Below are 27,984 nucleotides of genomic sequence, written 5' to 3' on the forward strand. Positions count from 1 at the left end.
GAGCAGATGTTGCCCCGTTTCCCAGTGGTGAACAGCGAACATAACGCATCCGCATGGAAAATTAAAATACAAAAAGTGTGGCATCCACCCCAGCCACCCCAATTTACAGTCGTACCCTTAAATGAAAGAAACCAAGCAACCAGTTGATTTCAGGATCCAGTTATTAAATGGGAGCCACTTGTGTGTTACTTAATCTGTGCAAAAAATACCACTGTTCTATGAAGGCCTGAAGTTTGGAGAATGTCAACATACAGCCTGATGAAGATGAAGGAACAGACCAGGTCAGGCATGAAGCTTAAACCAACCTACCAATATATGACTTTCTAACTAAACCAGGGGTAAGCAACCTTCGCTCTATAAAGAACCTTTTTGCCTTTGCACCAACTAAATAAAATGTATATAGTCACAACACCTACATGATCTTTCATCAAAAGATGTATACCTGCTATAGAAAGGTTTATTTATAGTTAAATTAACCACAATCTTACGTTTATTTTGGGGTTTTAGAAGAGAGAAAATCATAAAGGGTTTTCAACAAAAGAATATACAAATTTTCTTGAATGGAACATTGCATATTTATGAAAAATTAAATGAACAAAGCACATAGTTTGCGACCCAATGATAAAGGAAATGACTAAACAAAAATAAATATTTACTGTACCATCTGCTGAAATTGTATGAAATTATATGCAGACATAACACATAATTGCAATACTTTGCATATCTTGCATATTTACTTTTAGATTTGAAAATACACCACAGTTTTATACAATTTTCGGCCAAAGTTATTATGGTCATTGTGACGGGCCAGAAGCTGCAGATTCCTGACCTAAACTTAAATGCTGGGCACGGAGAGCATTAATCATGGAAGTTGCCAAGAGGCCTATAGTAACTATGGAGGAGCTGCAGAGATTCAGAGCTCGGAGGGGGCATACGGAAACCCAAACAAAAAAGACCTGTGCCCAGTTTTTCATAAACCATCTTAGTGACACAGCAATACGCTAATGTAAACTCTCAGTCATCCAGGACATGGCAATCCTCAATTACTTACAATAAAAATATATATATTTTTTGCATTTTTCACCATGTTTATTTTGTATCAATGAATAAAAAACATCGTGTTATGTGAAACAATGGGACAATTTTTAAAATGGGAACCTTTCTTTCTTTTTCATAAAGATTTGTGGTCTATCCTAAAGGAGATAACATTACCTCTATCCCTTCTGAGCGGTGATTTAATTAAGATTTTTTAGATAAAAGACATGCTCTGTCCTCTGATGGAATATCGATTTATTTTTTATTTACTATCATTTGACAATTTGTTGGATTTAAAATATTGTAAAGCCACAAACATGGTGGAAGTCAAACAGGAATATGTGTAATTGACCTCCATAAAGTTAGTATGTGACTTCTCTCCTTTCTCAGTAGTGTTTAGCTTTATTCTGTAACAAAAACGGAAGTCCGTGGACGTAATGACATCACCTCCTTGTTAGCTCCTCCCACTCATCAGTACCGTTTAAAGGTCTGCAGTATAGCTATCCCACAGACTGAAAAACAGGTCATTTAGAGTTGGAATAATGGATAAAAATATACCTCTATTCAATGTTCAACTTTATATTTATGACCTGTCAAGAGGAAAGGCTCGCAGCTTTAGTCCTATCATGTTAGGTAAGTCGGTTTTACATGAAAAATCTGATGCTGAATGGCAGAAAAGGGACAGATAATGTTGAAAAAAGCGGTTGTTGCAAATAATTGTAAATGATTTTATTGCAACTTTACAGGTCTGGGTGTTGTTTTTGCTGTTTATACCTCTGATACATTAAAAATCCTGACTGTTGGTTTGCCATTATGACTTGCCATTCATGTAAACGTCCAGCTGGCATTTTAACATTGAGTCACTGTTGAATCAACATCAGGTAGTTATGGTAAATGGACTGAACTTATATAGCGCTTTCCCAGTCATACAGACCGCTCAAAGCACTTTACACTAGCGCCACATTCACCCAATCGCACTCACTAACGCTCACACATTCATACACCGATACACAGATCGGTATGATCATCAACATATGGCAGGAGGAAGCTGGAATTGAACCCACAACCGTCTGATTGCAAGACGACTAGTGAGCCACAGTCGCCTCTAGTTGAGTTGGATAACCGTTGAATTTTGTTTTGATTTTGCATATCTAACCAACGTTGAAATATCAAAGTCATTTCTATATCATGTATCATCATGTCTGGATGTTGGAACAATGTGATTTTTCAACTGACATATTTCAGCAACATTTTTAAAAGTCGTGTTTGTAAAAGTAATGTTGATTAGACATACAGCTCAAAAACTGTTGATATTTCAATGCTGAATCCATGGTGAGTTAACAACACCAATTCAACTGTTTGGTGTTCAACATTGTTTTGTGGTTGAATTAATGTTTTTTCTTAAACTGGCATGATTTCAACAACATTTAAACATTTAATGTCAGTTGAATGCTAGCTGGGCGGGTTCTTCAGAAACCGTTAAAACGGTTCTGCTGCCTCCAGTCGTCACTAATCATCACCGTGTTGTTGCAGGTAAACAGCTGGATGGGATATGGTAAGTTTGACGTCCTAAACCCTAGAAATGCTGCCTTTTACGTCCTGGAATATAATATACTGATTCTTGAGACTCTGGCAAAATCACATACCACTAAAGAAAGCGCAAATTATTTGTAAAAATTCGTAAAGCATAGTTTGGGATACTTGAGATTTTTTACACAAATATAATGTTATTGTGTATTTTTATTCTTAATTTTAATCAATTATATGATTCTCTAATATGCAGGCATGTACAAAATCACAGAGTATAATCTCTATTTGATGGAAAACTGTTTCAAAATCTTTTCAAAGTATAAAATATCTTGGAAAGATAAAAGGGAAATATGAAAAATCTAAGTCAAGCTTGAAGTATGTCTTAAATGTAGCTTTGAGCAACATTTTTATTAATTTGTGGTTACTTAAGTTTCTCCTAAGTCAACATTGTCAGATTTTTATTAAATAAAAGCAATAAAATCAGGCAAACACATGGTTAGGTACATTACCAAGGACCCTCCTCCAATCCCCCACAGCAGTGAAATGTCACATGGTTAGTGAGTTTACTCTTATAATTTTTTTAAGTAAACTTAAACTGTCAATATGGCAACCATGATGTGTCCACACTGTCTAGTTTTTAAAGAAAGATTTATTTAAATTCATTGCATAAATACACTTCCCATACAAAGTGAAGGATATTCAGCTTTTGGGTGAAATTTCAGGATGAACCTAAAATGCACCATAACCTTTACAGGTGAACTTGATGTAACCTTCTCTGAACCTTTGAATACACATGTCAGTGTTTCAGTATTTTTTGCACAACTTGCTGTTCTCTAACAAGGAGCTTATTGGTAAACATCACAACAAGTGTTTTATCCGTTAATCAGTCAGATCAACAGTTCCTCGCCAGTGTGGGGCTAGAAACAGGAGGTTCTCAGACGGAAGTGGCCGCTGAGCTTAGCATGTCGCAGAGAGTCATCAGCAGGTTGCAACAGAGATATAGAAAGACTCATAGACTCACAGAAAGGCATAGAAATGGACATCTTTTGGTCACATCCCAGACTGATGATGTCATTGTGATCAGTGCCCTGCGGAACCGGATGATGAACGCCACTCGACTCCAGTTACGTTTAAGGGAGATGAGAGGCATCCAAGTGTCACGTCAGATCATTCAAAACCTTCTACATCAGCGTGTTCTGGGTTCTAGAGGACCTGCAAGCTTCTAGTTAAATGCCCTACTTTCATGTTGTAATAAACTCTTGAATAAAAACAGGTCTTCTCAAAAATTACAAGAGCTTGACTCTCAGACAAGGTTTCTAAAAAAAATAACACCTAATGCACAATACATAGATGTTTGGGCTGACATTTAATACACTGCAAAAGAGGAGGACAACTGGCAGTAAACGCCCGTCACATTCCAACAATAACCCATGTGGCTCAGCAGAATGGACCTGAGGGACTATGACAAGAATACATGCTGTTGGGCATTGACCGCATTGATGGTTAGCAGAGTCATTGTGCTCATTGTCAAGATGTCCAAGTGGAGTTTTTCCACCCTCATGGGCCAAACGTCCACTTCCACCCAGAACAAGGTCATATTATTGGTCATATTATTAAGATTTTTTTATATTTAAAACCTTTATTTTTCAAAATAAAAACATGCTTTTGCCAGATTCTCAAGACTCGCTAAATTAGGAGATGTAGGCCAGCAACGTGGAGAGCATTAAAAGCTGGGGCAGATTGTTCCTCCGTTATGTGACTTGGATTTACTCTGGGCCATTCCTTGCAGGCACACAGCTATAGTGGCATATGGTGAGGAGTTCTTCTACGGAGAGAATGGCATCTCCAGCTGTTCACCGGTAACTTTCATTTGCTGTTGTTAACAGTGAGCTTCAGAAGGTTTCTAACCTCCCTTAAACCTGGGTCCTCATACAGGTTTGTTTGTCACAGTTTGGGTCATCTTGAACTTTTGAATTATTGATCTCACTGTAAGTATGAACAAGCCTATGAAGATCAACACACATCTGCCTTACATGAAAGACATGTTCTCTTGTCTTTTGCATTTTAAGGAATCTCTTAGAGAAATGTTACATTCATAAAGGAAAGAAAAAGCAAACAATGGATTCATAATTACCTGTTCCTTGAAACTTTGAAGTCAATTTAAAGTACTATGAATTAAAAAGTGCTTCAGGTACTTTTCATTGACATAGATTTAAGGGTTGCCAGTAATTGAGGCATTTATGATTGTTCTAAACAATTTTTTAATAAATGATATTTTTCCTCCACCAAATAAACTTATTCAAATTAAAAGTTGGATTTATTTCCTTGTTTGTAGTTTGAATTATTTTTTGGACGAAAAAGCTGAAATTATTTATGCATCTCTACCCAGGAAGTGAATAAATAGGACCAGGCAACAATCTAAGGCGCTGTCTGCATGGAGTTGAGTGTAGGTGTATCCTCAAAGACATTTTGTTGTTTAGGCGTTATGTCCACACAGATCTGGGTTTTTGGAAGACCCAAAATAATAATTTTTGAGACCGGGTCACAGAGTGACGTTTCAATCGCCTGTTCTGTGTTTCCGTGTGTACATCCAAAACGTGTTACTTTCTAAAACAATGACACCGTAGCTTCACCCTGCATGAGCTTTTATGCCGCCATGTTGCAGTGTTTACCTAACATGAGTTCTCTTTCAACATTCGTTTCGGTATCTCACTATGGGACACGCCTCCACGCCTATCCCCCAGAAGCTCTATTACATTACGCCAGTCTTGACTGGCAGGCGGAAGTGACCTCCACTCCCGTGACGTCGGCTTTTATACTGGGAGGAATCCCAGTATAAAAGCCGACGTCACGTAGGTGATCTTCAGTCTAACACCTCTTCTCGCTCCCAGAAGCACCTCTCAGACGGTCATTACAGTAACTTGAGCTAGCTTAACTGTTCACAGAGCGAGCTAACAACTCGGTCGCCGAGTGCTTCTCAATAACTGTGCTCGACTGTTCTGAGTCTTTTTCAACGCTGGTCTGTCACCAAACAGCAGCGCTGCAACTGGTCACCAAACTAGCTGCAACCTTAACGGAGCTTACGAAGTTGAGTAACTTGCACTCGTTCTCACCATGAACAGAGTCAAACCACCATCTAGAACCTGCACATGTGGCAATCTCATAGCTGGGGCAGATACCCACTCTGTCCGCGCTTCGTGTCTGGGGCTGCAACATGCCCAGGACGCGTTGGCGTCACCGGCGAGCTGCGAGCACTGTGCATGGCTCTCCTTTAAGTCTCGTCGGCGCAGGCTAGCACGCCAAGCATAGGTTGATCCTATGATGGGGGTAGCCAATCCCCCGCCACCGGATCTTCCTGGTACTGATGAGAGAGAGCCCACTTTGGCTGGAGCCAGTCGGGGTGATCAGCTCGACGCTGTCGCGCCACTGACTGACCCAGAGGAAGACGAGGCCACACTTCCAGTTTTCAGCACTCTTGCTAACGCTGAATCCGAATCTGAAGTGGAGTCCATCAGTCTCAGGTCTGACGACGACGAGCCTTATGCCATCCCGTCGGTTGCAAAGCCCTCGGTGGCGGATGACACCAGTCGCTGCGGTTCCCCAAACCCGACTGCAACGGACCTGCATGATGTCTACAGAAGGGCAGCAAAGAAGCTGGGCATCGAGTGGCCGGAAACCCTCACTGAAATTACCACATCCCGATATGAGGGGAAGCGGCTTCCGAGAGCCAAATCTTCCAGCAGACAGCTGTTGCCGGTCTTTCCCGAGTGCCTCGAGGAAGCAACCCGGTCCTGGAGCAATCCTCTCACCGCCAAAAACCCCGCCCTGGGAGGGTCGGCGCTGGACTGGACAGGCATGGAGGCCGGCGGTTTTTTACATCTGCCTCCCATAGAACCTCTGCTGGCATCTCACCTGCACCCATCGCAGAAGTCAGCCATGACAGCGGCAGGACCTACCCTTCCCTTCAAAGCTGACTCTTTTCAGTCCGCTCTGAATGAGAAAGGCTACAAAGCGGTGGCTGCATCTGTTAAAGCCTTAAACGCTTCATCTCTTCTCCTCGCTTACCAAGCGGAATTACAGGAGCAGATGACTGGTACACCGATGGCCGATTTGTGGGACGAGTTGTGCGTGGTGACAGACCTATGCCTGCGTCTCCACAGAAGCGGTGTCCAAGCCTCCGGGAGAGCCATGGCCCTGATGGTCACTCAGGAGAGAGCTAGATGGCTGAACCTGTCTAGCCTGTCTCAAAGAGAGAAGAACCAGCTCCTCGACACCCCCGTGGACCCGAAGAGCTTATTCGGCCCCACCGTGGCAGCCATGCAAAAACGCTGTGAGGAGAAAAAGAGGGAAGGTGAAGTGCTAAAACTGTGTCTGCCCAGGAAAGCGCAGCCTCCTCCCCCTCCAGCACCCCGTGTGCCGTTCGCTCAAGCGGCGGCTCGACTGTAGCGGAACAGCAGATCCCTCAGCCGGTGTTGCGCAGTGTTTACACGGAAGCACCTTTAGGTCCACTGGCAAACAACACTCAGCTGTGGCGAGCGTGTGGAGCGTCAGATTGGGTGATAAAGACTGTATCCAAGGGATACAGGCTCCAATTTGTGACAGCCCCACCCCGTTTCAAGGGCATAGTACAGTCATACGCCCGGGGAGAGTCCGCTCGCGTCCTGCAAGAGGAAATAATTTCCCTGCAGCACAAAAGAGCTGTCCGGCTAGTACCGCAGGAGCAAAGCAGAGACGGGTTTTACTCCAGATACTTTCTCGTGCCGAAAAGGGTCTGCGACCGATATTGGATGTGCGGGCTCTGAACACATATCTGAGACGGTATTCGTTCAGGATGCTATCACACGCAGCTCTGATAAAGTTTGTGCGTCAAGGAGACTGGTTTGTCTCCATAGACTTGAAAGACTCATATTTCCATATCCCTATATACCCCCCTCACAGAAAATATCTCAGATTTGCGTTTCAGGGAAAGATGTACGAGTACCTGGTACTTCCTTTTGGCCTCTCACTGAGCCCACGTGTGTTCGTGAAATGCACCGAGGCAGCCATCGCGCCTCTGAGGGAAAGGGGGATGCGTCTGGCGACGTATATAGACGATTGGCTGATTGCAGCTCAGTCTTTAGAGGAGCTCATGACGCATGCCGAGATGCTTACTTTACATCTGACAGCTCTGGGATTCACAATAAACTGGGAAAAGAGCATTTTAACCCCAGTACAATCACCTTCATTGGCCTGTCCCTGAATTCAGTCGAGTTCAGAGCGCGCCTTTCAGCAGACTGAGTAAAAGCCTTTCAGGCTTGTCTGGCACTCTTTCGCAGAGGCACACAGGTGAAATTCAGGTTATGCCTCAGACTGCTGGGTCTGATGGCATCTGCGCTGGCGGTCATCACACTTGGTCGTCTACACATGCGCCCGTTTCAAAGGTGGGTGGCGTCACTCAGCTTGAGCCCCACACGCCATGCTCACCGCAGCGTCCTGGTTTCTCTCATATGTGCACACGCGCTGAGCCCGTGGAAGTGTCCCGGTTTTCTCAACACCGGCATTACCATGGGAACCATCCTGGCGAGGAAGGTAATTACCACAGACGCCTCGCTGACAGGTTGGGGAGCCACTCACGAGGGGATGATGGTAAACGGCGTTTGGAGTCCACAAACACAGACAGCTCACATAAATTGTCTGGAACTCCTGGCCGTGATGCTGGCATGAGTCACTTTCTGCCCTTTATCAAAGGGCACCATGTTTTGGTCAGAACGGACAACACAACAATGGTTGCTTACATCAACAGACAGGGGGGTCTGCGCTCACGTCATTTACACGAGCTGGCATACAGACTGATAATCTGGACCAGCTCACACTTGCTGTTGCTAAGAGCGACTCACGTGCCAGGGGTAATGAACAGAGGCGCGGATGTGCTGTCAAGGGGCAATCCCCGCTACAAAGAGTGGAAACTCCACAGCGAGGTAATGTCCCAGATATGGAAGAGGTACGGCCGAGCGGAGGTCGACCTCTTTGCATCAGGGGAAAACGCTCAGTGTCCGATGTTTTTCTCACTGACAGAGCGACAGGCTCCGCTTGGACTGGATGCGCTAGCGCACAAATGGCCGCCGGTCCTACTGTACGCCTTTCCCCCGCTGGAACTGATCATTCCTACTCTCGCCAGGGTGCGAGAGGGAAAACATTCACTCATTCTGATAGCTCCCCGCTGGCCAGGGAAACACTGGCTAGCGGAGATTTTTCAGATGCTACACGGTGAGCCATGGCGGCTTCCCCTCCACAGAGATCTCCTGACGCAGGCACGCGGATAAATATTTCATCCATATCCGGAGCACATGGCCCTATGGGCCTGGCCTGTGAGGGGTTAAATCTGGCTGCCAGTGGGCTTCCCCAGAACGTTATTGACACAATTCAAAATGCAAGGGCCGTTTCCACGCGTAACGTGTATGAGGATAAATGGCAGGCATTCGTGGGTTGGTGCGCAAAACCTATGGTGAGCGTAATGCAAAGCCCTGTGTCGGACATTTTAACTTTTCTGCAGGCACTGTTGGATAAAGGATTGGCTTTTTCCACTGTGAAGGTGTACCTGGCTGCTATTTCAGCCTGTCACGTTGGCTTTGGTGACATAACAGTGGGGCAGCACCCCCTGGTGTGTCAATTCATGAAAGGTGCACGACGGCTCCGTCCAGTGTCAAGGAGCCTCACTCCTTCATGGGATTTACCTATGGTACTCGATGCGTTGTCACGTGCACCGTTCGAACCGTTGCAGCAGGTTGAGCTCAAAGTGCTTTCCTTTAAAACGGCCTTATTGATTGCTCTGGTCTCTGCTAAGCGTGTGAGTGACATTCAAGCTCTCTCAGTTAACCCGTCCTGCATGCAGTTTCTGGGTGAGTCAAGGGTTTTACTGAAACCTAATCCTGCCTTTATACCTAAGGTTGCTACGGCTCTGCCATGCCGTGCCCTTGAATTAATGGCTTTCTACCCACCACCATTCTCTTCTCAGGAGCATGAACGACTGCATACGCTCTGCCCAGTACAAGCTCCGCGGTTATATGTGAAAAAAACAGCAGATTTTTGTAAATCAGAGCAACTGTTTGTGTCGTGGGCTTCATCACATAAAGGAAGGCCTCTCACAAAGCAACGTCTTTCGCATTGGGTAGTGGGGGCTATTATTATGGCTTATGAGAGCAGAGGCCTTGCACACCCTGCAGGTCTGCGGGCTCATTCCACTCATGGTGTGGCCTCATCCTGGGCATTGTTCCAGGGTATACCTGTGGAGGAAATATGTGAGGCTGCCAACTGGGCGACCCCTCACACCTTCACTAGGTTCTATAGACTGGATGTCACCAGGCCCACACTGGCTCACACGGTTCTGGGTGTGGGTTCCACATTGCCATGAATGCAAGATGCATATGTTGGTCTTCGAGTGAGCTTATCTCGCAATACGGGAGCAGAAATATCCCATAGTGAGATACCGAAACGAATGTTGAAAGAGAACTTTAGGTTAAGCATTTAACCCAGGTTCTCTGAAACATGAGTGAGGTATCTCACCAGATCACCCTCCTTGCAGGGAGCGAGGAAGAGGTGCGCTTATTAAACTGAAGATCACCTACGTGACGTCGGCTTTTATACTGGGAGGAAGTCCCTCCCATGGGAGCGGACGTCACTTCCGTCCACCAGTCAAGACTGGCGTAATGTAATAGAGCTTCTGGGGGACAGGTGCTGGAGAAGTGTCCCATAGTGAGATACCTCACTCATGTTTCAGAGAAGTAGGTGTCAGTATTGCCCTGAAGACAAATGAACTAGTATAGTGTTTTTCCTGTGAGATTTCACTTTTAAAGCATTTTTCTCTCCGTTTTCCAAGGGAGGGACCATGCTGGGGCCTCCAGAAACAGTGGTGGAGCTTGGCGAGACTGAATTGACCGAGAAGATGTTTATGGACCATCTCTCCTCTCTTGGAGAGACCACATACAGGTCCTTGGGGCGTTTGTCCTCTTTTTTTTCCCCCTTGTACTGAAGCTCTTCTTGTTTCAGCAATGGCTTCAACATCAGGACACAGAGCACAGCAAATACAAATTGCACCTTTTTGTTTCTTTGTTCAGAGGTGACAGGTATCGTCTGTTTGAGCACAACTGTAACACTTTTACTAACGAGGTGGCTCAGTTCCTGACTGGCAGGACCATACCGTCTTACATCACAGACCTTCCATCAGAGTTCCTCTCCACGTGAGTGAAAAACTCTGTTTCCTTAGTGTGTCTGCAGGACTCGAAACGTCTCCTGCAGGGTTGAATAAAAGTAATTGCACTGTAAAATGTAAAAAAAAAAGTGATTATTCATCTGCAAATTGTTTAAACTAAATTGAAAACTGAAACTTTGCAACCACCGCATTTTCCAACACTATAAAAAAAAATATATATATTCTTACAATATTTTTTCTGCAGCTTGCTAACCAGAGCAAGTTTAACAAAAGCATCCCAGAAGGTGTGTTTTGACATCAAGAACCATTTCCGGGTTCCAGGGTAGCTATAGACATGTTTCAACTGCACAACACTTTTCCAGGAATTAGGGTCGTTTTCTGGAAGAGATCTTTAGCCTCCATTGGTTTCACTGCAGGGATCAAATCAGATTACCAGGGTAGAATTAGGTAGTGCTTTTAAATCTACCCTGATTAACTGTGGTGTTTTATGGTTGGAGAACGCTAAAAAAATCTTTTACTGCTTGAATAGTCCAGTTTTGTTTTAGTCATCTCCGTTTAAATCCCCTTACAGTTCAGATTTTCTTTTCACTTAAAACGAACAACATGGGTATTTGGTATTGTTGCTTAACAAAAGCCAACATTTAAACCAGCTCAACCAACATGATTTAAACATGCTAAATGTTAGTTTTAATGTGCTTACACTCAAAGTGTAAATAAATTACACACTCATGTCTGCTTTCATCGCCTGTGGGGGTGGAGAGAGAAAACACCAAAGTCAAACAAATTTTTAGAGATTTATATTGGTATTATTAGAAAATGTTGCAGTTTTTTCATTCCGAGAAACATAATTAAACCCGTTACAACAGTCAATGAACGGTGATCAGTAGCAGATTTTAGGTTTGAAAGAAACAAAACAGGGGCTTGCACCATGGAGCAGTATTTGCACCATGAAGGTAACCGCCTCGAATCTTGGCCCGGGCCCTTTCTGGTTTTGGAGATTTGCACCTGTGACCCTGCAAGGTTAAGAGGGGGTAGATAATCGATGGATGGAAGAAAGAAACTAAATTAACAACTGTTCCTGCTGTGTGTGTGTGGTCAATGGTCCTTTGGGACTCATAGTGCAGCATCTGTGAATGTTACACATTTTCAAATTTCTGTCTGCTTTCCTCAGCTTCAAAACAGTAAACAAGAAGTTAACGTTTCCAAAATGTGTTTAAAGTTTCTCAGTTACACTTTTCAATGGAGTGACTTGCTTTAAATAATCATGTGTAATTTCTGTGTTACAGTTAACTGTTTCAAAAAAAGATTGGAGAGACTTAATTTAAGTTTTGAACTGTAACCGCTATGGTGCAATCTGAGATTAATGCTGCATTGCAGTGGCGTCCAGCTGTGGTCCTCTGTTTACTTCTCAGCATTCAATCAAGTTCTACAGGAATCTGCTAATGTCCCGTTGGGTTGAATCAGCCATGTGACATCCAGAACATGTAGCACAATGGGCCCCGAACACCAAGGACGGGGACCTATGGTGTATTGGACTGATCTTGATTTTTACCTCCTGGTTTGAAAACCTTTCCAAAGCATCGACGCTCCTGCTGTAGGAGGAGTGACGCTTTTCAGCATCGGCGGACTTAATTGACATGAACAGAAAACGTTTGCGGCCCACATTCAAATCACATAAAAGAAAAGGTCAGAGTAAAAAAGAATTTTCTAGGAAGTTAGATTCTGAGAAAAAGGTTCTAGGTCACACAGCTGAAACACTCTGGAGGTCTGTAATTTCTCCAGATCTTAAGCTGCCGAAAGTGGAGTTGATGCCTTTGTTCAGACTATATTAATAATGGACGTTTTAGCTGTAAAAGCCTTTTTGTTCCTGCAGTTGAAGGCTCCACCAAGAGAGAAAAAAGGAAGCCTTTTAAGTACGCTCTTATAAATGAGATCTAGAAGTGTAGCTCCCATCTGTTGGCTATTATAAGATACATTTAGAACGAGAATCAATGTCTAATGCATTACAGAGGAGATGGACCCCCCGCCCCCCCAAGGGAGGAGTTTAAAGTGAACATTCATGATAGCATGGAGATGCATTAGGTAGACATAATTTGGGTTTTTAATGACAAAATTCCAATCTTTTCCAGAGCTGTAAGTACTTTTTTGAGTAGCTTTGAAGTATAAATTGAGAAATTCAGAAAATACAGAACGTTTATTGCAGGTTTTGGTAAAATTGGTCAAACTGTAAATATTTAACCTGCTAAGATCTATAGATGGGTTTTTTTTTTCATTTTTTTTTTTCAAACGAGATAGTTCATGCCCTGTTTCTGTACTAAAGAGTCTACAGTGGTGACCCACAATCATTTGCAGATTTTTTTTTATGTTTGCAGTTTTTTTGTTGTTTTTAGTTTATCGCCAAATGTCGAAATAAAATCTCTCTGTCCCATCTCCAGACCTTTCGGCCAAATCCTTCGACCGATCCTTGACTCCATGCAAATCGCCCCTCCAGGAAGTAACGTCATTAACGGTGGAAGAAATAACTAACCGGATGGAGCTGCTTTAGGTTCTCCAGGTCTTTTAATTCTCTGTTTTCTGTCTTTTGTTTCTCATTCTTTCCGTAAAATAAATGACCACTGAGTTTAGAGGGAAATCTTTTCACATCTCATGAGAATTTGCAGTGTTTTGATGACTTGACAGTAAATGCAGAACTTATTTCCAGCACTGTGAGAAAGATTTCTTGTTTTAGCTTTTTTTTTCCCACACACTTCATTGCATCAGATCATCAAACATCAGACAAAGATTACCAAAAAAAGCTATCAAATAATTCCTCGCAGGATTGTTTCATTTTAGACACAGTAGAAGGTTTTTACGCATCAACTGCCTGTTTAAGGTCACATCGCAGCATTTCAATCAGCTTTAAACCTGGATTTTGAACAGGCCACTTCAAGCTTTCATTTTGGCTTTTTTTTTTTTGCCAATTAAATTAAATTTTATTCAGGTTATCCTTGTCTGATACTAAAATTTGTTTAATGGTCTGAAACATTTAAGTGAAACTACAAAGATAAAAACAGCAGAAATCTGTAAGGGGGTAAACTCTCCATGGCGTTGTATGTTTTAAAATGAAAAAATATATTTATCCAGTTACTGTAGAGAGCAGATTTACACTTGATTAATTAGATATTTACTCTCAGTATAAATAAAGAATAATATATTAAAATCTTCAGACTTCATCATTGGTCAATCAACCAAAAGCTCTGCAATTTTTGCACTGAAACACAGATTCAATATTCTTTTTTCCATTAAAAGTCGAGTCTTACTTTGTTCATCGCTGGAGATTGTTCTAGGAATGATTTAATTTATTATATTTGATAAACTCTGTGTCCGTTGGCGGAATAGAGGAGAATCACATTTTTATATCTGCACCTTGTTATTGTTCCAGTCAGTATTTCTTCTGTGTTTTCTTTTTGTCTCCAGTATTTGTTTCTTCATACAACGATCTGTTTTGATTTACATTTTTCTGACGCACCAGAATGTGCAACCCAACAACAGTTTACTTTAAGTTTTCAGTGTCCTTAAGCACAGACAATAATCACTAGCAGAGGGGATTAGAGAATTAGAGAAAAACAATCTTTCTGACTTCTTTAAAGCAGCGTCCTGCTCTCTCAACACTAACCTGCTTCAATCATTTAACAGCCACCAGAGTGTGTTTAAAATATAGCGCACCTCTGTGCCTTCACCCCCCTCTGCCTAACTATAGTCTAGACCCTAAAATGGTTCTCATATATATAAATAAATAGGCTGTAAGAATATTAATTACACATCTAGTGCACAAAGCAACACTTCCTGTAATCTTATTGTATTAAACATTAAATGCATCACAGGACATGGGATTTACTGCTTTTCGTACATCACAGCACCCCCCACTCTTATAAATACCCTGGGTGAAGATGTGTAAAAAGATTTGAAATAAATTAATCTCTTACTGCAGAAATCGATTCTCATACTGAAAAGGGTTAGAAAAATCAACATCCTGTTGTTTTTAAATGTGATCTATAAATAACCCAGTGTTGATCCAGGTTCAGTTTTCTGGCAGAGGTCACCATATTTTCATTTAAACTCTCCAGACCCACAGTGCCACACATCCTCCACTGCCCTTAACAGTTGCCATCTATTGTTCGTGTGCACATTCAGTCGTTTCACGCCGAACCCACCAGGGGTATTTGTTTTAATTTAGTTTTAATTATAATCCTATTTGAATCCCAGCTGAAGTGCTTAGCAAACTCCACATCTTTACATTTGTAATGGTAGGACAGGTGCGCCTCCAAAGTAACTGATTAGGATGTAGATGGTACCTGATGGTAGTTATGGAGACGTGGTTACGCTGAAATGCCACTCTTTTATTTCTCTTACCATCCTCCTTACTGTCTGTTGTGGCAGTTCTTCATCTAAGCTTCATTATTACACTTCTAGTTTTTTTTTAATCTTAATTATTGCTCAGAGAATACATAAACTCATTTACTTGACTTTTTAAGTCAACATACACCTGCCTTTTTTAAATATGTTCTCTTGTGTTTCCTATTATGAAGAGAAATCGGCCTCTGGGTCATGTCATGTTTTTATACCCTAGGGGAATAAGATGTCATGCTAATGAAAGTTCCTGTACTGTAATCAATGAAAGATGAATTTATTTTCAGTCTTTTTACACAACCTTAGTAGGGGCCGTGTACATTCATTAGATAAAAGACCTTAGGTTCTTTTACAGAGTTTTTCTGCTTCAACATATTAGACGATGAGCACAATAACAAAAAACAAGAATATCCAAGTGTCTAAACCAGCATTAAACTTAATCACATTCTTGTGCAATAAATAAATCCTGGACACTCTCTGCTTTCCCAGCAGTCCCTGGGATTGGCTATTCCAAGTCTTGCTGTCATGCATCAGGACATGAATGCTCCAAGCGTAGCACTCAGGAGAACCTAAAAGCTCACCTCCTTCTTTCCAGCTTAGTGACACACTAACCCGACCGCTGAAATGTACCACTGCACAGGTTGCCCTTTATCGCTCCGATGTACGTTGTTGCTTGCTGCTAGCCTTCATGTGAAAACAGCAGATTGCACCAGATATTTATAGGTATTGTTTACCAGTTTATTTAAGAAAACAGTGTTATATATTTCTGCACTTTGTATTGATTGTATATTTGTTGTCATTTCTTTGTAAATCTACCGATAATTAAAAATCATTGAAACTCTTTGTGGCGTTTCTCCTCAAATGCTTATTCAGGACAAGTACTATGACAAATAAAGATATTCCTTTTAAATTGGACAATGATACATACACTCACCGGCCACTTTATTAGGTACACCTTGCTAGTACCGGGTTGGACCCCCTTTTGACTACAGAACTGCCTTAATCGTTCGTGGCATAGATTCAACAAGGTACTGGAAACATTCCTCAGAGAGTTTGGTCCATATTGACATGATAGCATCACACAGATGCTGCAGATTTGTTGGCTGCACATCCATGATGCAAATCTCCTGTTCCTCCACATCCCAAAGGTGCTCTATTGGATTGAGATCTGGTGACTGTGGAGGCCATCCGAGTACAGTGAACTCATCGTCATGTTCAAGAAACCAGTCTGAGATGATTCGTGCTTTATGACATGGCGCGTTATTCTGCTGGAAGTAACCATCAGAAGATGGGTACACTGTGGTCATAAAGGGATGGACATGGTCAGCAACAATACTCAGGTAGGCTGTGGCGTTGACACGATGCTCAATTGGTACTAAGGGGCCCAAAGTGTGCCAAGAAAACATCCCCCACACCATTACACCACCAGCCTGAACCGTCGATACACGGCAGGATGGATCCATGCTTTCATGTTGTTGATGCCATATTCTGACCCTACCATCTGAATGTCGTAGCAGAAATCAAGACTCATCAGACCAGACAACGTTTTTCCAATCTTCTATAATGTTATTTTGGTGAGCCTGTGTGAACTGTAGCCTCAGTTTCCTGTTCTTAGCCGACAGGAGTGGTACCCAGTGTGGTCTTCTGCTGCTGTAGCCCATCCGCCCCAAGGTTCGATGTGTTGTGTGTTCAGAGATGCTCTTCTGCATGCTTTGGTTGTAACGAGTGGTTATTTGAGTTACTGTTGCCTTTCTATCTGCTTGAACTAGTCTGGCCATTCTCCTCTGACCTCTGGGATCAACAAGACATTTGCGCCAACAGAACTGCCGCTCACTGGATATTTTCTCATTTTCGGACCAATCTCTGTAAACCCTAGAGATGGTAGTGCGTGAAAGTCCCAGTAGATCAGCAGTTTCTGAAATACTCAGACCAGCCCGTCTGGCACTAACAACCATGCCACGTTCAAAGTCACTTAAAACACTTTCTTCCCCATTCTGATGCTCGGTTTGAACTGCAGCAGATTGTCTTGACCATGTCTACATGTCTAAATGCATTGATTTGCTGCCATGTGATTGGCTGATTAGAAATTAGAAATTGATGGGCAGTTGGACTGGTGTACCTAATAAAGTGGCCGGTGAGTGTATGTTTCTATCTTATGAACTACTAAGCATTTCCATCCTTCCTTGATGGCAGCAACTATCATCAAGTGTTTGCAAATGAGTCTTTTACATCACACTCTTCCCACCCTAATTTGCACAATTGTTTTATTTTTGGCCACAGCAAATATTTTATTTTAAATATATACATGAACAGCCAGTTTAAGGCCATGGTACAACATTTCAATGTGATTTGAGTCAGGACCCTGACTAGGCAACTCATACTGCTTCCTTTTTTGGTTTCTAAATTGTTCAGAAGACCTGCTGTGCTTAAGCTTGAGATGATGGCCACTCTTAATCCTTCATTTTTTAGTCGTCATCTGACTGATAAATTTGTACAATAACACAATTTTCATCCAAATTTATAACCTCTCTGCAAACTATGTCAGAGAGATTCATGTAGGAAAGCTGAACTCTATTTTAGGTTATTCAGCTTCACTCTAACTGTTGTTAGATGCGTACTTAATGCTGACATTATATCAGAAGTTGTTTCAACAAGGTTTTAGGTTCAGGGTTTGCACACTAATGCAGGCTGGTATTATTTTATTATTTCCATTTCTTCTCCCAACGGAACTACTGTTACATTAAGTGGAAGAAAAAGTGAAATTATTTATCATGTTCCCATTTTGTATTGAAACCTGGCATTTTAGCAGGAGCTAGAGAAAGCCCACTTTGGTCCTCCTTTTCTGCTTCTGCTCCTTCAAAATGAAGAATTAAAACATCATATTGCTGTCTACTTAATTTACGCCCTGTTTAAAGAAGCTGGACTCCCAATTTATTGCTATACATCAGTAATGGGACAGTCACTGTAAGGAAATATTGAAGAAGACCTGAACAGAGTTACAATAGTCACAGAATGGAAAAGGTTGTACAACATTTGTCCATTTAGATAAAGTGTAGGGAAATGGAAAAAAAGACTTTCCAGCCCATGTGTTTTGTTTGTTTCATCTGTCCACCAGGTGGCAGCGTTCATCTTTTGTTCGGTTACAATCAATCCAAACTGCTGCGAGGTGTTCCACAAAATACAGATTTTAAAAATAATATCACTGAATATATTTTTCTGACAGGATAAATAGACAATCATAAGAGTTATCTTATTAATGGATATCTCTTTCACAAAACACTTTATTTTGCTTGGGAAATTCAGTGAAACATCCCCTTCCCCTCTACTGTCCGTCCAACCTCTTCTTGACAGGAGCCTAACTCTGAAATGTGAGGAGCTGCGCACAGGAAAGTTTCCCTCTTGACACCTTTTGTTTCTATGGTTCACAGGGGGGTTGTGATTCTGCAGGGAATCGGGAAGATTTGATAAAGCTGGGTGTTTCCTGCATTAGTTTAGGTGTCACTCCTGTGAAAGTGGAAACCAGCTTGCTCCCCTCCATCTCCTTATAGGTAAAAGTCACCCCTATGTGTCACTGAAGCATGTGTCTCCACAGCAGGAGGGTTTTCTCAGAGAGGTGCTCCAATGCTAACAGCTCTGACCCGGTCTGACAGTTCTCTTTAAGTAGGAGAATGGTAACATTTGTCAAATGCTGCAAGGACATTCATAATTTTCCTTCTAAATGAGCTGATTCAACTTCTCAGCCATATGGAGCAAGAACAATGTAGGCCTTTGTGAATTTATTTTCTTCTTTCGTTGGCAGGATCATCTGAAGGATAGGATCAAATCATCTGCCTGGTCAAGAGTTTTTTGCCACGATGGGAATAAAATTCATTTGTGAAATAAATTTGTGTTTAGATTATTATTTGATTATTATTATGATAGAACAATTAAAATGTTTATTTCATTGTTTTGCTTTGTTTTAATGCCTAAATTATGCAAGTAGATTGAGCTGAGGCTATCCGTTACTCTAACTTTATTTCAGTGAGTGGTTTGAGCACCAATAGTCTGGTAACATGAACTTATTCCATTTTATCTGTTTTCCTTTCCTCCTATCTCACTAACCTGCATAAAATATGTCCACATAGTGCTTATAAACATGCTAAATAGTGTCTATGTTATCCCAGCTGCTAAAGTTAAAGCTCTGCTATTGCTAAGACTTTAGCCACCATTAATTCTGCTGTGTTTACTATGCAGTTCACTCTGTTTGCGCTGTAATCATCTGTAGCACGCTGCCAGCACCATACACAGATTAATATTTGCATATCTGGTATTTAAAGGTACATGTGAGACTAAAAGGGGTTGATAAAACGTGTTGCACCCACTACTTTAATGTTAGATTAGCTGTTAATCCCACATCCCAGAAGACCAGTGCATGTATTCACTCCTTCATCTATTCTTCTATAATACCACACCTCACCAGGCAGGTATTCATAAAACAATAACTAACAGAGACTGAGAGCTATTTAGCTATTGTTTCCTGTAAATTAGATAAAGATTAGTAACTTTTTAAATAATTGCCTTTGGCACTTATTAATAGTTTTTCATAGCCAAATCAACCTATTGTTGCACTACACTTGCAAAACAAAATACAACTGCAACTTTTTTCATATCTTGCATTCTCATGCAACATAATCGGGCCATGACCTTTATTGATTTTAGATTTGTTTCACATGACCTTCCTTGTTTGCTGATATGCTTTGCAGTGTGAGACTTAGAAGCATGGACTGTATGGGCTGTACCATATGCTGGCCATGCTAGCCATGAGGTAAAGTCCATATTTGATCACCCAGGAATCTATCTAGATTGTTATGAGGCTAAGCAGTGCCATCAGGCAAATTTTTAAATTCAAAGTCTTTACTAAAGCATGTGGTAATTACATCAGATAACACACAACAAACATAACAGCTAACGGCAAACTCAGATGGCGCATTGATAAACACCCAAATTCCTCTGAGAGAAGAGGGGGGGCTATCCCCAGTGCTCAATGGGCAAGAGGTAAGGTTCATGCTGGACAGGTCACCAGTTCATCACAGGTTAACAGAGAGACACACGAATTCCTCTTAACCAACAAACTCATCAGTTCTCTATAGCTGTTTTATGCTGTTCAACATTTAGGAAGGTGAAATATTTCCAAGATGAACTTTTATAAACTCATCGTCCGATTTATTAGATACATAGTCAATTGCTTGTAAACACAAATGGCAAATCTGCCAATCGAATGGCAGCAACTTAATGCATTTAGGTATCTAAACATGCTGAAGATGACTTGCTAGAGTTCAAAAGAACTATCCGAATGGGGAGGAAAGGGGACTTGAGGGACTTTCACTTGGCAGAGTTGTTGGCACCAAAAGGGCTGGTCTGAGTATTTCAGAAACAGCTGATCTACTGGGATATCAACACCCAACCATCTCAGGTTTACAAAGAATGATAGATAAAAGAGAACATTTAAGTTTTATTTGTTTAAATCCGGTACAGTGCATATTAATAAACAAATACACAGTATTTCTAAATACAGACCAAATTACACCAGGGGAAACACAACTGACAGAGCATGACAAAGTTGTTGAAGCCCAGAATGGCAATAAAAGTGATCATATTGAACATTTAATAAATATATGTCAATACCTGTTGCACATTTGATGGATTATTGACGAACTAATGCCCAAAGAGTTATTACAAATATAAAACATTATTAGGACGGCTAGGTCCAAAAACGTTTTGCACATATTAAACATGACTGAAATGCTTCTGGCCAAAGTTCTATTGCACATGCTCAACATTATCCATGATCACAAGACTGGTGAGCTCAGCCCCACCTTTAACTGTCCATCAAAATGTAGTGCTGTCTTCAAAATGTAGTGCTTTCCCTTATAGTTGAAATACTATCTTTAATGTTAAATACTTTTTAAAGATTTGTTTTGACACTAGTTGCCTTTATTTTTGTTATTTGAAAGCAGGCAGACAGGAAGTGAGGTGAGTAGAGGAGAAAGACATCACAGGTGATCACAGGAAGACAGCACAGGTCTCCGGGGTCAGGACTCGAACCCAAAACAGCTGCATCGAGGACTGAAGCCTCCGTATATGGGTTCCGCGCTCTCCTGATTCGCCACAAGCCACGCCCCACACCCCAATGCAAAATACTTTCACCTTGATCTTTCTTTCTAACATCCCTAACTTCTAACTATTGGTGTCACTCTGACTATCCCTCCAGCTGAGAGAGGAGCTGAGGCAGTAGAACCATGGAGCAGAAACGCCAGTGGTCCAAGGAAGCAAACAGACTCCTCTGATCCACCATTGGTCCTACCCTTACTGTTTAATCATTGATCTTCGTGTCCAGTTTGGGATTATTCTCCCAGAAGTTCTCCTTTCAAAATTAATGTTAGATATAAAATTCTAAATCAAATGAAAGGGCCTTTCTCTAAACTCCAGAGAGATACCAAGAAAACTTTTGATTAAAGTTAAACCTTTATTCAGGTTTGATAATATCTTGAACAGTCTGTTCTTATTCATAAAACCTCCATCTTCTAAGTTTTAGCAGTAAAACGGTAGAAATTGAAATAGACCTTAATGTGATTAATAATGTCCATAATACCTGATTACATGTAATTAATATGATTGGTTAATAAAATATCTGGTTTATTAAATAAGACTGTATATGAATAATTAACAGATTAATGTGCAATTATTGAAAGTTCCCATGCCATTTTATGAAAAGAATAATTAAGACTATGCAGGATCTGGTAAAAGTTGACTTTGAGGTGACTGTTGCTTTCATGTGAAAGTCTAAATTTGAAGCTTAACATGTTGAAACCAGTCAGTTTGTTTGAATTGCATAACCCTACTAAATTATCCAGAGCTATTCCAGATTTCTCTGCACACATTTTGTCAAGGCAGAGAAACATATTTGTTCAAATATTCCATATAAACACACATCTTCTCAGAGTAACAGGCTTTTTCTTGTGCTGTCACAATGGTTGTCTCTACATCTAATTAGGTTCACTCTCAGAGGAGTCTGGCTAAATGTTCGAAGCTACATCAGTAAGTGTGATGATTATTCTTGTCCAGTCATGCTTGCTCCGACATGGATTTATCTCTGCTGCGTCAGTTTGAATGAGTATCAATTTGTTGCGGTAGGCTTTTTGCGCTTTATCTCTTCCTTTCTCTCGACAGCTCATCTCCATTTAGATCTTTTCCGTTCCTATATAAATCTCCTGCGCCATTCAGCCTCTCTTGCCTCAGTCTTGGCAAGCAAGCTCCTGTTTTTTTTACTTTCCTTTCCTTTCTGCTTTCCCCTTGCATATCCTGCCATTCCTTTCCTCTATTTGACTGATTTGCTCTCTTCTGTTCCAAGCATTCTTGATTACCTACTGTTTTTGATATAAGCTGGAACTCTCTTGCTTTTCAAACCTCCTCAAATTTATTTCTCAAATAAATAAAATTCAAAATTGTTTTTTAATGCAAAAGGGGAAATCCCATGTTGTTACTTATATTATGCAAGTTTCTCAAAAGAGTTGCTGTAAATGCAGATGGCTGTAGGCAGGATCTTCTGTAGCGATCAGTATTACAGTGTATCTGAAAAAGCCTCTGGCTGAAGACACTCTGTTGTTGTATGACTCTCAAAGAGATCACACTCTCCACAACAGACTTATAGAAGATATGCAGCATCTTGCTGCAAACATCGAAGGACCTAAGCCCCGTGAAGAAATACAGACTGCTCTGTCCCTTCTTGTAGATGGCTTCACAGTTGCATCTCCACTGTAGTCTGTGGTCCAGGTGAATACCGAGGTTTATACTCCACCACCTTCATTTCTTCTCACATGATGGAAATAGTGTTTGACTTATTCCTGTTCCTTCTGAAATCTACAATCATCTCCTTTGTTTTAGTCACGTTCAAAATGAGATGATTGTTTCCACACCATGCCACAAAGCGGTCCACCACCTTCCTGTACTCAGCTTCTTGTCCATCTCTGATCCACCCTACGACTGCAGAATCATCCGAGTATTTCTGCAGATGACAGGAGTCTGTCTTGTACTGGAAGTCTGAGGTGTACAGAGTGAAAAGGAATGGTGAGAGTACAGTCCCCTGTGGTGCTCCTGTGCTGCTGACTACCTGGTTAGACTCACAACCCTTCAGTCTCACAAACTGTGGTCTGTTTGTCAGGTAGTCTTTGATCCAGGAGATTGTTGAGGCCTCCACCTGAGTCTCCCGGAGTTCCTAACCAAGAAAATCAGGTTGAATTGTGTTAAATGCACTGGAGAAATCAAAGAACATGATCCTCAAATTGCCGCTGGCTTTGTCCAGATGACAGTGGGTTTGTTGAAGCAGGTGCATGATGGCATCTTCAACTCCAACTCCACAGCGATAAGCAAACTGAAGGGGGTCCTGATGGTTTATTGTTTGCTTATTCAGGTGGGCCAACAGGAGTCTTTCTAGGACCTTTATGATGTGCGATGTCAGGGCAACAGCTCTGTAGTCATAGAAGACTAATTGATGAGTTTTCTTTGGTACCAGAACAAGACAGGAGGTCTTCTTCAACAATGGAACCTTCTTCTGGGCCAGGCTAAGGTTGAAGAGGTGCAGCAGAATTCCTCAGAGCTACTCTGCACAGGCCTTCAGGACTCTAGGGCTGACATTATCTGGACCTGCAGCCTTGTTCCGGTTCAGTCTCTCCAGCTACCTTTCCACCTGACTTCTAGAGACACAAATTTCATGTAAAAATGCCCGACCAAATATTCCAGCAGAATTTATACAATGTATCATTTGATCTAAGGAAGGGTGGATAAATATATCTATAAACCTGAACATGATCTGAAGATTCCCAAAGATCACTGTGGTCTACAAAGACCCAAAGAGCAGAAACCTAAACGGGAAGGATTAAATTGTGTTTTATTCTTACTAAAAGGTGTAACTTAAATAAGATAAAAGCATTAAAAACTTTTAAAACAAGCTCTAAAATATACAAACCAATGACTGGTCCATTAAAAAATTATTACGATAAAATATCCAAACAGCCAAATGTGTGAAAAAGATTATTAAGTCTATAATGAGAAAAAGCTGATTAACAAACTTATAGTTATAAAGTTTAGGTATGTGTTCATGTTCTTGCTCATTTATCCTGAAAAAAGTGATTGAAACAACACCTTTAACTAAACACTGAACCTCACAAGGTGTTTGATTAATTCAGTTTTTTTTATTCTATTCTCTATTCTATTTGTACATATACTATTATAATCACAGATTAATTTGCTTTAATGTTTCAGCAAAGAAAACTAAATGCCATGGTGATGTTATGCTTTCTTTTTTCATCCAGCTCTGATGCTGATCATCCACCCCTTTCCTTGAACACCTCTACATGTCTTTCTGCATTTTTTGACATCCCAACTTGTCATCTCCCTTCACAGGCAACCAGAGACGAACCACCAGCTGTCCGGGTCAATGGTATCTATGCACTGCTCGTCTCATTTGGGACAAGTGTCACGTCCTTGCATAAATACACAGGTGCATGGGCATGTGAACTGTCTTCAAGAACTTCTGCCACGTTACTCATCATTCCCACATGCATGACCTTCCCTTGGCTTGTGCCATCTGGATGATGTGTGTGTACACTGGAGAGGATATGTATGTACCTGAAAGTACCTGAAATGTTATTTTTGTGCACTAGTACAATGCTTGACCTCAAGCTGTTTATATTTTTGGTTAATCAAATGTTTACTTTAAATGTGCAATACCTTATTTATTACTTAATTTAGCTTTTTTCTTTTTTCTTTTTGCAATATAGTTTACCTAAAAATAAGATGCAAACATTCATGGAGAGGTTATGCTTTTTTCTGGGTTATCTTCTCCATGCCTTCAACAAACGTTTTCATAAGAACTGTCTAGGACATATCCTGTTTGTAACACATTGTTTCTTTTTATTTCACAGCTTTCATAAAGACTGCTATATTCTTTTAGCAAGGGTCCTGGTAGGCAATTCTGTTACCATGTCCTCTGTTTGACATGGGTGTTGTTCAGTGGATCTGAAAAGATTTCTTTGTGTGGATAAAAACTGTGAGAACAAATTTCAGACCTTGTAGAAAGGTGTGACACGCCGAGCACTGAATGCATGACGAGGAGTGCACACAGTAGACTTAGCTGCAAAGAGGCTTTGTTTGTTAAGAAAAGAAGTGTGCTGACAGTAAAACTTGTTCTGTTAGAAGATGATGTGCACCTCCGGGGAATAATAGACACAGGACCAAAGTGGAAAACTGGAACAGAGATAAAAGCTATTATGACATAGCTCTTAGTTGCTAATCGCAACTGTTGAACATTTCCTGTGAAATAAATCTGATTTAAGAAAAGATTTTGCCGACACGTTCACACAAAATGAAGGCATCTCACTCAAACTAACTGTAATATGTGATAAGCAAACAGACTGCTTTGTGCTAAAAAGCATGTTACCTAGCTAGCATGCTAGCATCCAAAAATAAGATTACAAACAGAGCTGCCCATATAATAAATTTATATGGGTCACATTTGGTGAGTAGTATATCCAAAAATAGCTGAATAATTTAATGAATACAGAAGCAATTAAGGCCAACACCTATGTGACTAGCTTAGTATTCTGTTATGTGATTTTACACCTCCTTTCCATATTAATACAATACATAAAATAATGTAGTAACTAGTAAGTATTTCAGAGGGTTTGCATTTTGTACCAGGAAGTTTGAAATGTTAATTAGTTCAGAAAATGCCAGCTTGCTTTATTTAAAGTTTTAGTTCACATTTAAAACAATTTTTAGCTAACATTGGTAATGACAGATTGGTGTTCTAGAAGCTTAATTTGTTCACTTGTTAAACATAAGTAGATTTTAGAAGTCCTAAAATACAAACAAGGATGGTAGCACATCTTATCACCTCTTCTGTTAATTAAAATGGATAATTCCAATGCTACAGGCTCCTATGTATAGCTAACTGGTTAAATTAGGTAGAATGATTTCTTTTAGACCACTTGTATAACTTTCTATTCGAAAGACAATTTGAGATTATACTAGCATTAAAAAAGCAAACGCTAAAGTAGAATGTGGCACTTTGTACTTTAATCTGAGCCATGTTATTAATAGCCGGTGTGTATTTCCTTTCAACAACAATAATATGATGATAAAACATTTGGTAATTTCACAACTTTACAACATTTACTATAAAATCCACAACTTTAACTAAGAGACTTTTTATAGCTTTTGCCAGGAAACTGGGCTATTGACACCATTTATTAATTCGTCAGTTGTTTTCTGCTTGTGCAAGATGTGTCACAGAGCCTACAGGTCAAGGAGGGAAACCTAGACTTACCTCTCCCAAGCGACACTCTTCAACTCATTTTAAGAGATTGTAAGGAGTTCCCAGACCAGAATGACTATATTCCAGTGAGTTCTGTGTCTTCTCTAAGTGGGACATGTCCTGAAAACTTCGAGATATCAAGGAGGCCACTTGATCAAATACCCGAACCATCTCACCTGTTTCCTATAGAGAACAAAGGAGCAGCTGCTGTACTCTAAACCTCCTCCAGATAATAGTTTTTAAGGCTTAGCCCAGGCACTCTAAAGAGGAAGTTCATTAAAGCTGCTTGTATCAGGGATCTCACTTTTTCCGAATATGATCCATACCTAAGGATAACAGGTAAGGGTAGGAACTTAGGAAGTGAGAACCATAGCCTTAGACCTAGAGGACCTGATTCTTATCCTGGCTGCTCCACACTCTGCAGCAAACAACTTCACAGCATACAAAATTGAAACTATTGCTCTGGACTAAGCCTTGAAGTCCTGTCTATGAACACCACAAACAGATATGGGACAATGGCAGGCCCCAACAGAGTCCATCCTGCAATGGAACTAGCTTGACTTTGGGCCAAGTATGCGGATGTCCTTAAAAGCATCCCTATCACTCCATACTCCTGCAGCATCCTCCACAAGTACAGACAGGTACACAGAATCTATCCTGAGCTCTTAAGTAAAGGGCACCTGGACTTTGTGTGTTTTGAAGATTTTTTCATTCCAGTGTATACTGGATGACGGAAACTCTGAAATTCTGATTCTGATTCCACAGCAACATAGATAAACACACAAACTCTCTCTGACAGATAGGTTTGTCCACTTTTATAGGCAGGTAAGCAGTGGAATATTTTCATTTGCAACACAAAGACATGATATACAACTTCCTGACAGCAGGATTTCCCTAGACTGAGTTAAAAGAATGAAGACTGCTGTGAACCTGGCATGTCATAAAGCTAAGGCTACACGCTGATATGTTGGTACTGTCCACACACACCGAAGATTACAAGTTACTGTTCAGACAAGTCGTGTTCTTTGACCTTTAGGAAAAGATCAAAAATGCAACTCTAGCTGTTAAGTTAAAAGGTTAAAAGAGTTCAGAAAGCAAGACCATTTTTACTTGGAATGTCTTTTGAAATGAATCTGTTTTTTATAGCTGCAGTCCTTTCATACCCAGCTTTTTGTGTATGAAACTGAGTCATCTGCCATAAGGCTGTTTCGTACTGACAACGGGCCGCTCCGTACAATGTGTGGGGACGTTTCACACCTGTTTGGACAACCAAAAGTATTTTCTTACAATCTACTCATAGTATGTAGGTCAAAATCCACAGTGAGTGGAAATTAAATTACCGTATATGTGAGATTTGAGTAGTGTTATGATTCTTTAGTTCTTTATTTCATAAAAGTACTGGGGTTGGACAATGATACTGAAACACCTGTCATTTTAGTGTGGGAGGTTTCATGGCTAAATTGGACCAGCCTGGTAGCCAGTCTTCATT

The 27,984-nt window shown here is 40.9% G+C and overlaps 2 protein-coding genes across 5 annotated transcripts; both read left to right on the forward strand.

Annotated features, from left to right (window-relative positions):
• The first annotated feature begins 1,500 nt into the window (after positions 1–1,500).
• On the forward strand, positions 1,501–19,015 carry LOC124863506 (desumoylating isopeptidase 1-like). Of its 4 annotated transcripts, none has more exons than XM_047357895.1 (7): positions 1,501–1,668; positions 2,569–2,590; positions 4,355–4,424; positions 10,421–10,530; positions 10,659–10,781; positions 13,189–13,307; positions 18,942–19,015. In XM_047357895.1, exons 1-6 carry the CDS (start codon positions 1,578–1,580, stop codon positions 13,277–13,279), a joined length of 507 nt encoding a protein of 168 aa, XP_047213851.1. In that variant the 5' UTR covers positions 1,501–1,577; the 3' UTR covers positions 13,280–13,307; positions 18,942–19,015. The 4 variants fall into 4 exon arrangements, with proteins under 4 accessions (XP_047213851.1, XP_047213850.1, XP_047213852.1 ...); XM_047357894.1 differs by lacking the exon at positions 18,942–19,015 and adding an exon at positions 15,632–15,985; XM_047357896.1 differs by lacking the exon at positions 18,942–19,015 and adding an exon at positions 15,635–15,985.
• On the forward strand, positions 5,024–7,518 carry LOC124863505. The gene is made up of 2 exons (XM_047357892.1): positions 5,024–6,922; positions 7,249–7,518. The coding sequence occupies exons 1-2, from the start codon at positions 5,884–5,886 to the stop codon at positions 7,365–7,367; spliced, it is 1,158 nt and encodes a 385-aa protein (XP_047213848.1). The 5' UTR covers positions 5,024–5,883; the 3' UTR covers positions 7,368–7,518.
• Positions 19,016–27,984: the final 8,969 nt, after the last annotated feature.

The sequence above is a fragment of the Girardinichthys multiradiatus genome, chromosome X, assembly GCF_021462225.1.
Source record: "Girardinichthys multiradiatus isolate DD_20200921_A chromosome X, DD_fGirMul_XY1, whole genome shotgun sequence".
Lineage (NCBI taxonomy): Eukaryota > Metazoa > Chordata > Actinopteri > Cyprinodontiformes > Goodeidae > Girardinichthys > Girardinichthys multiradiatus.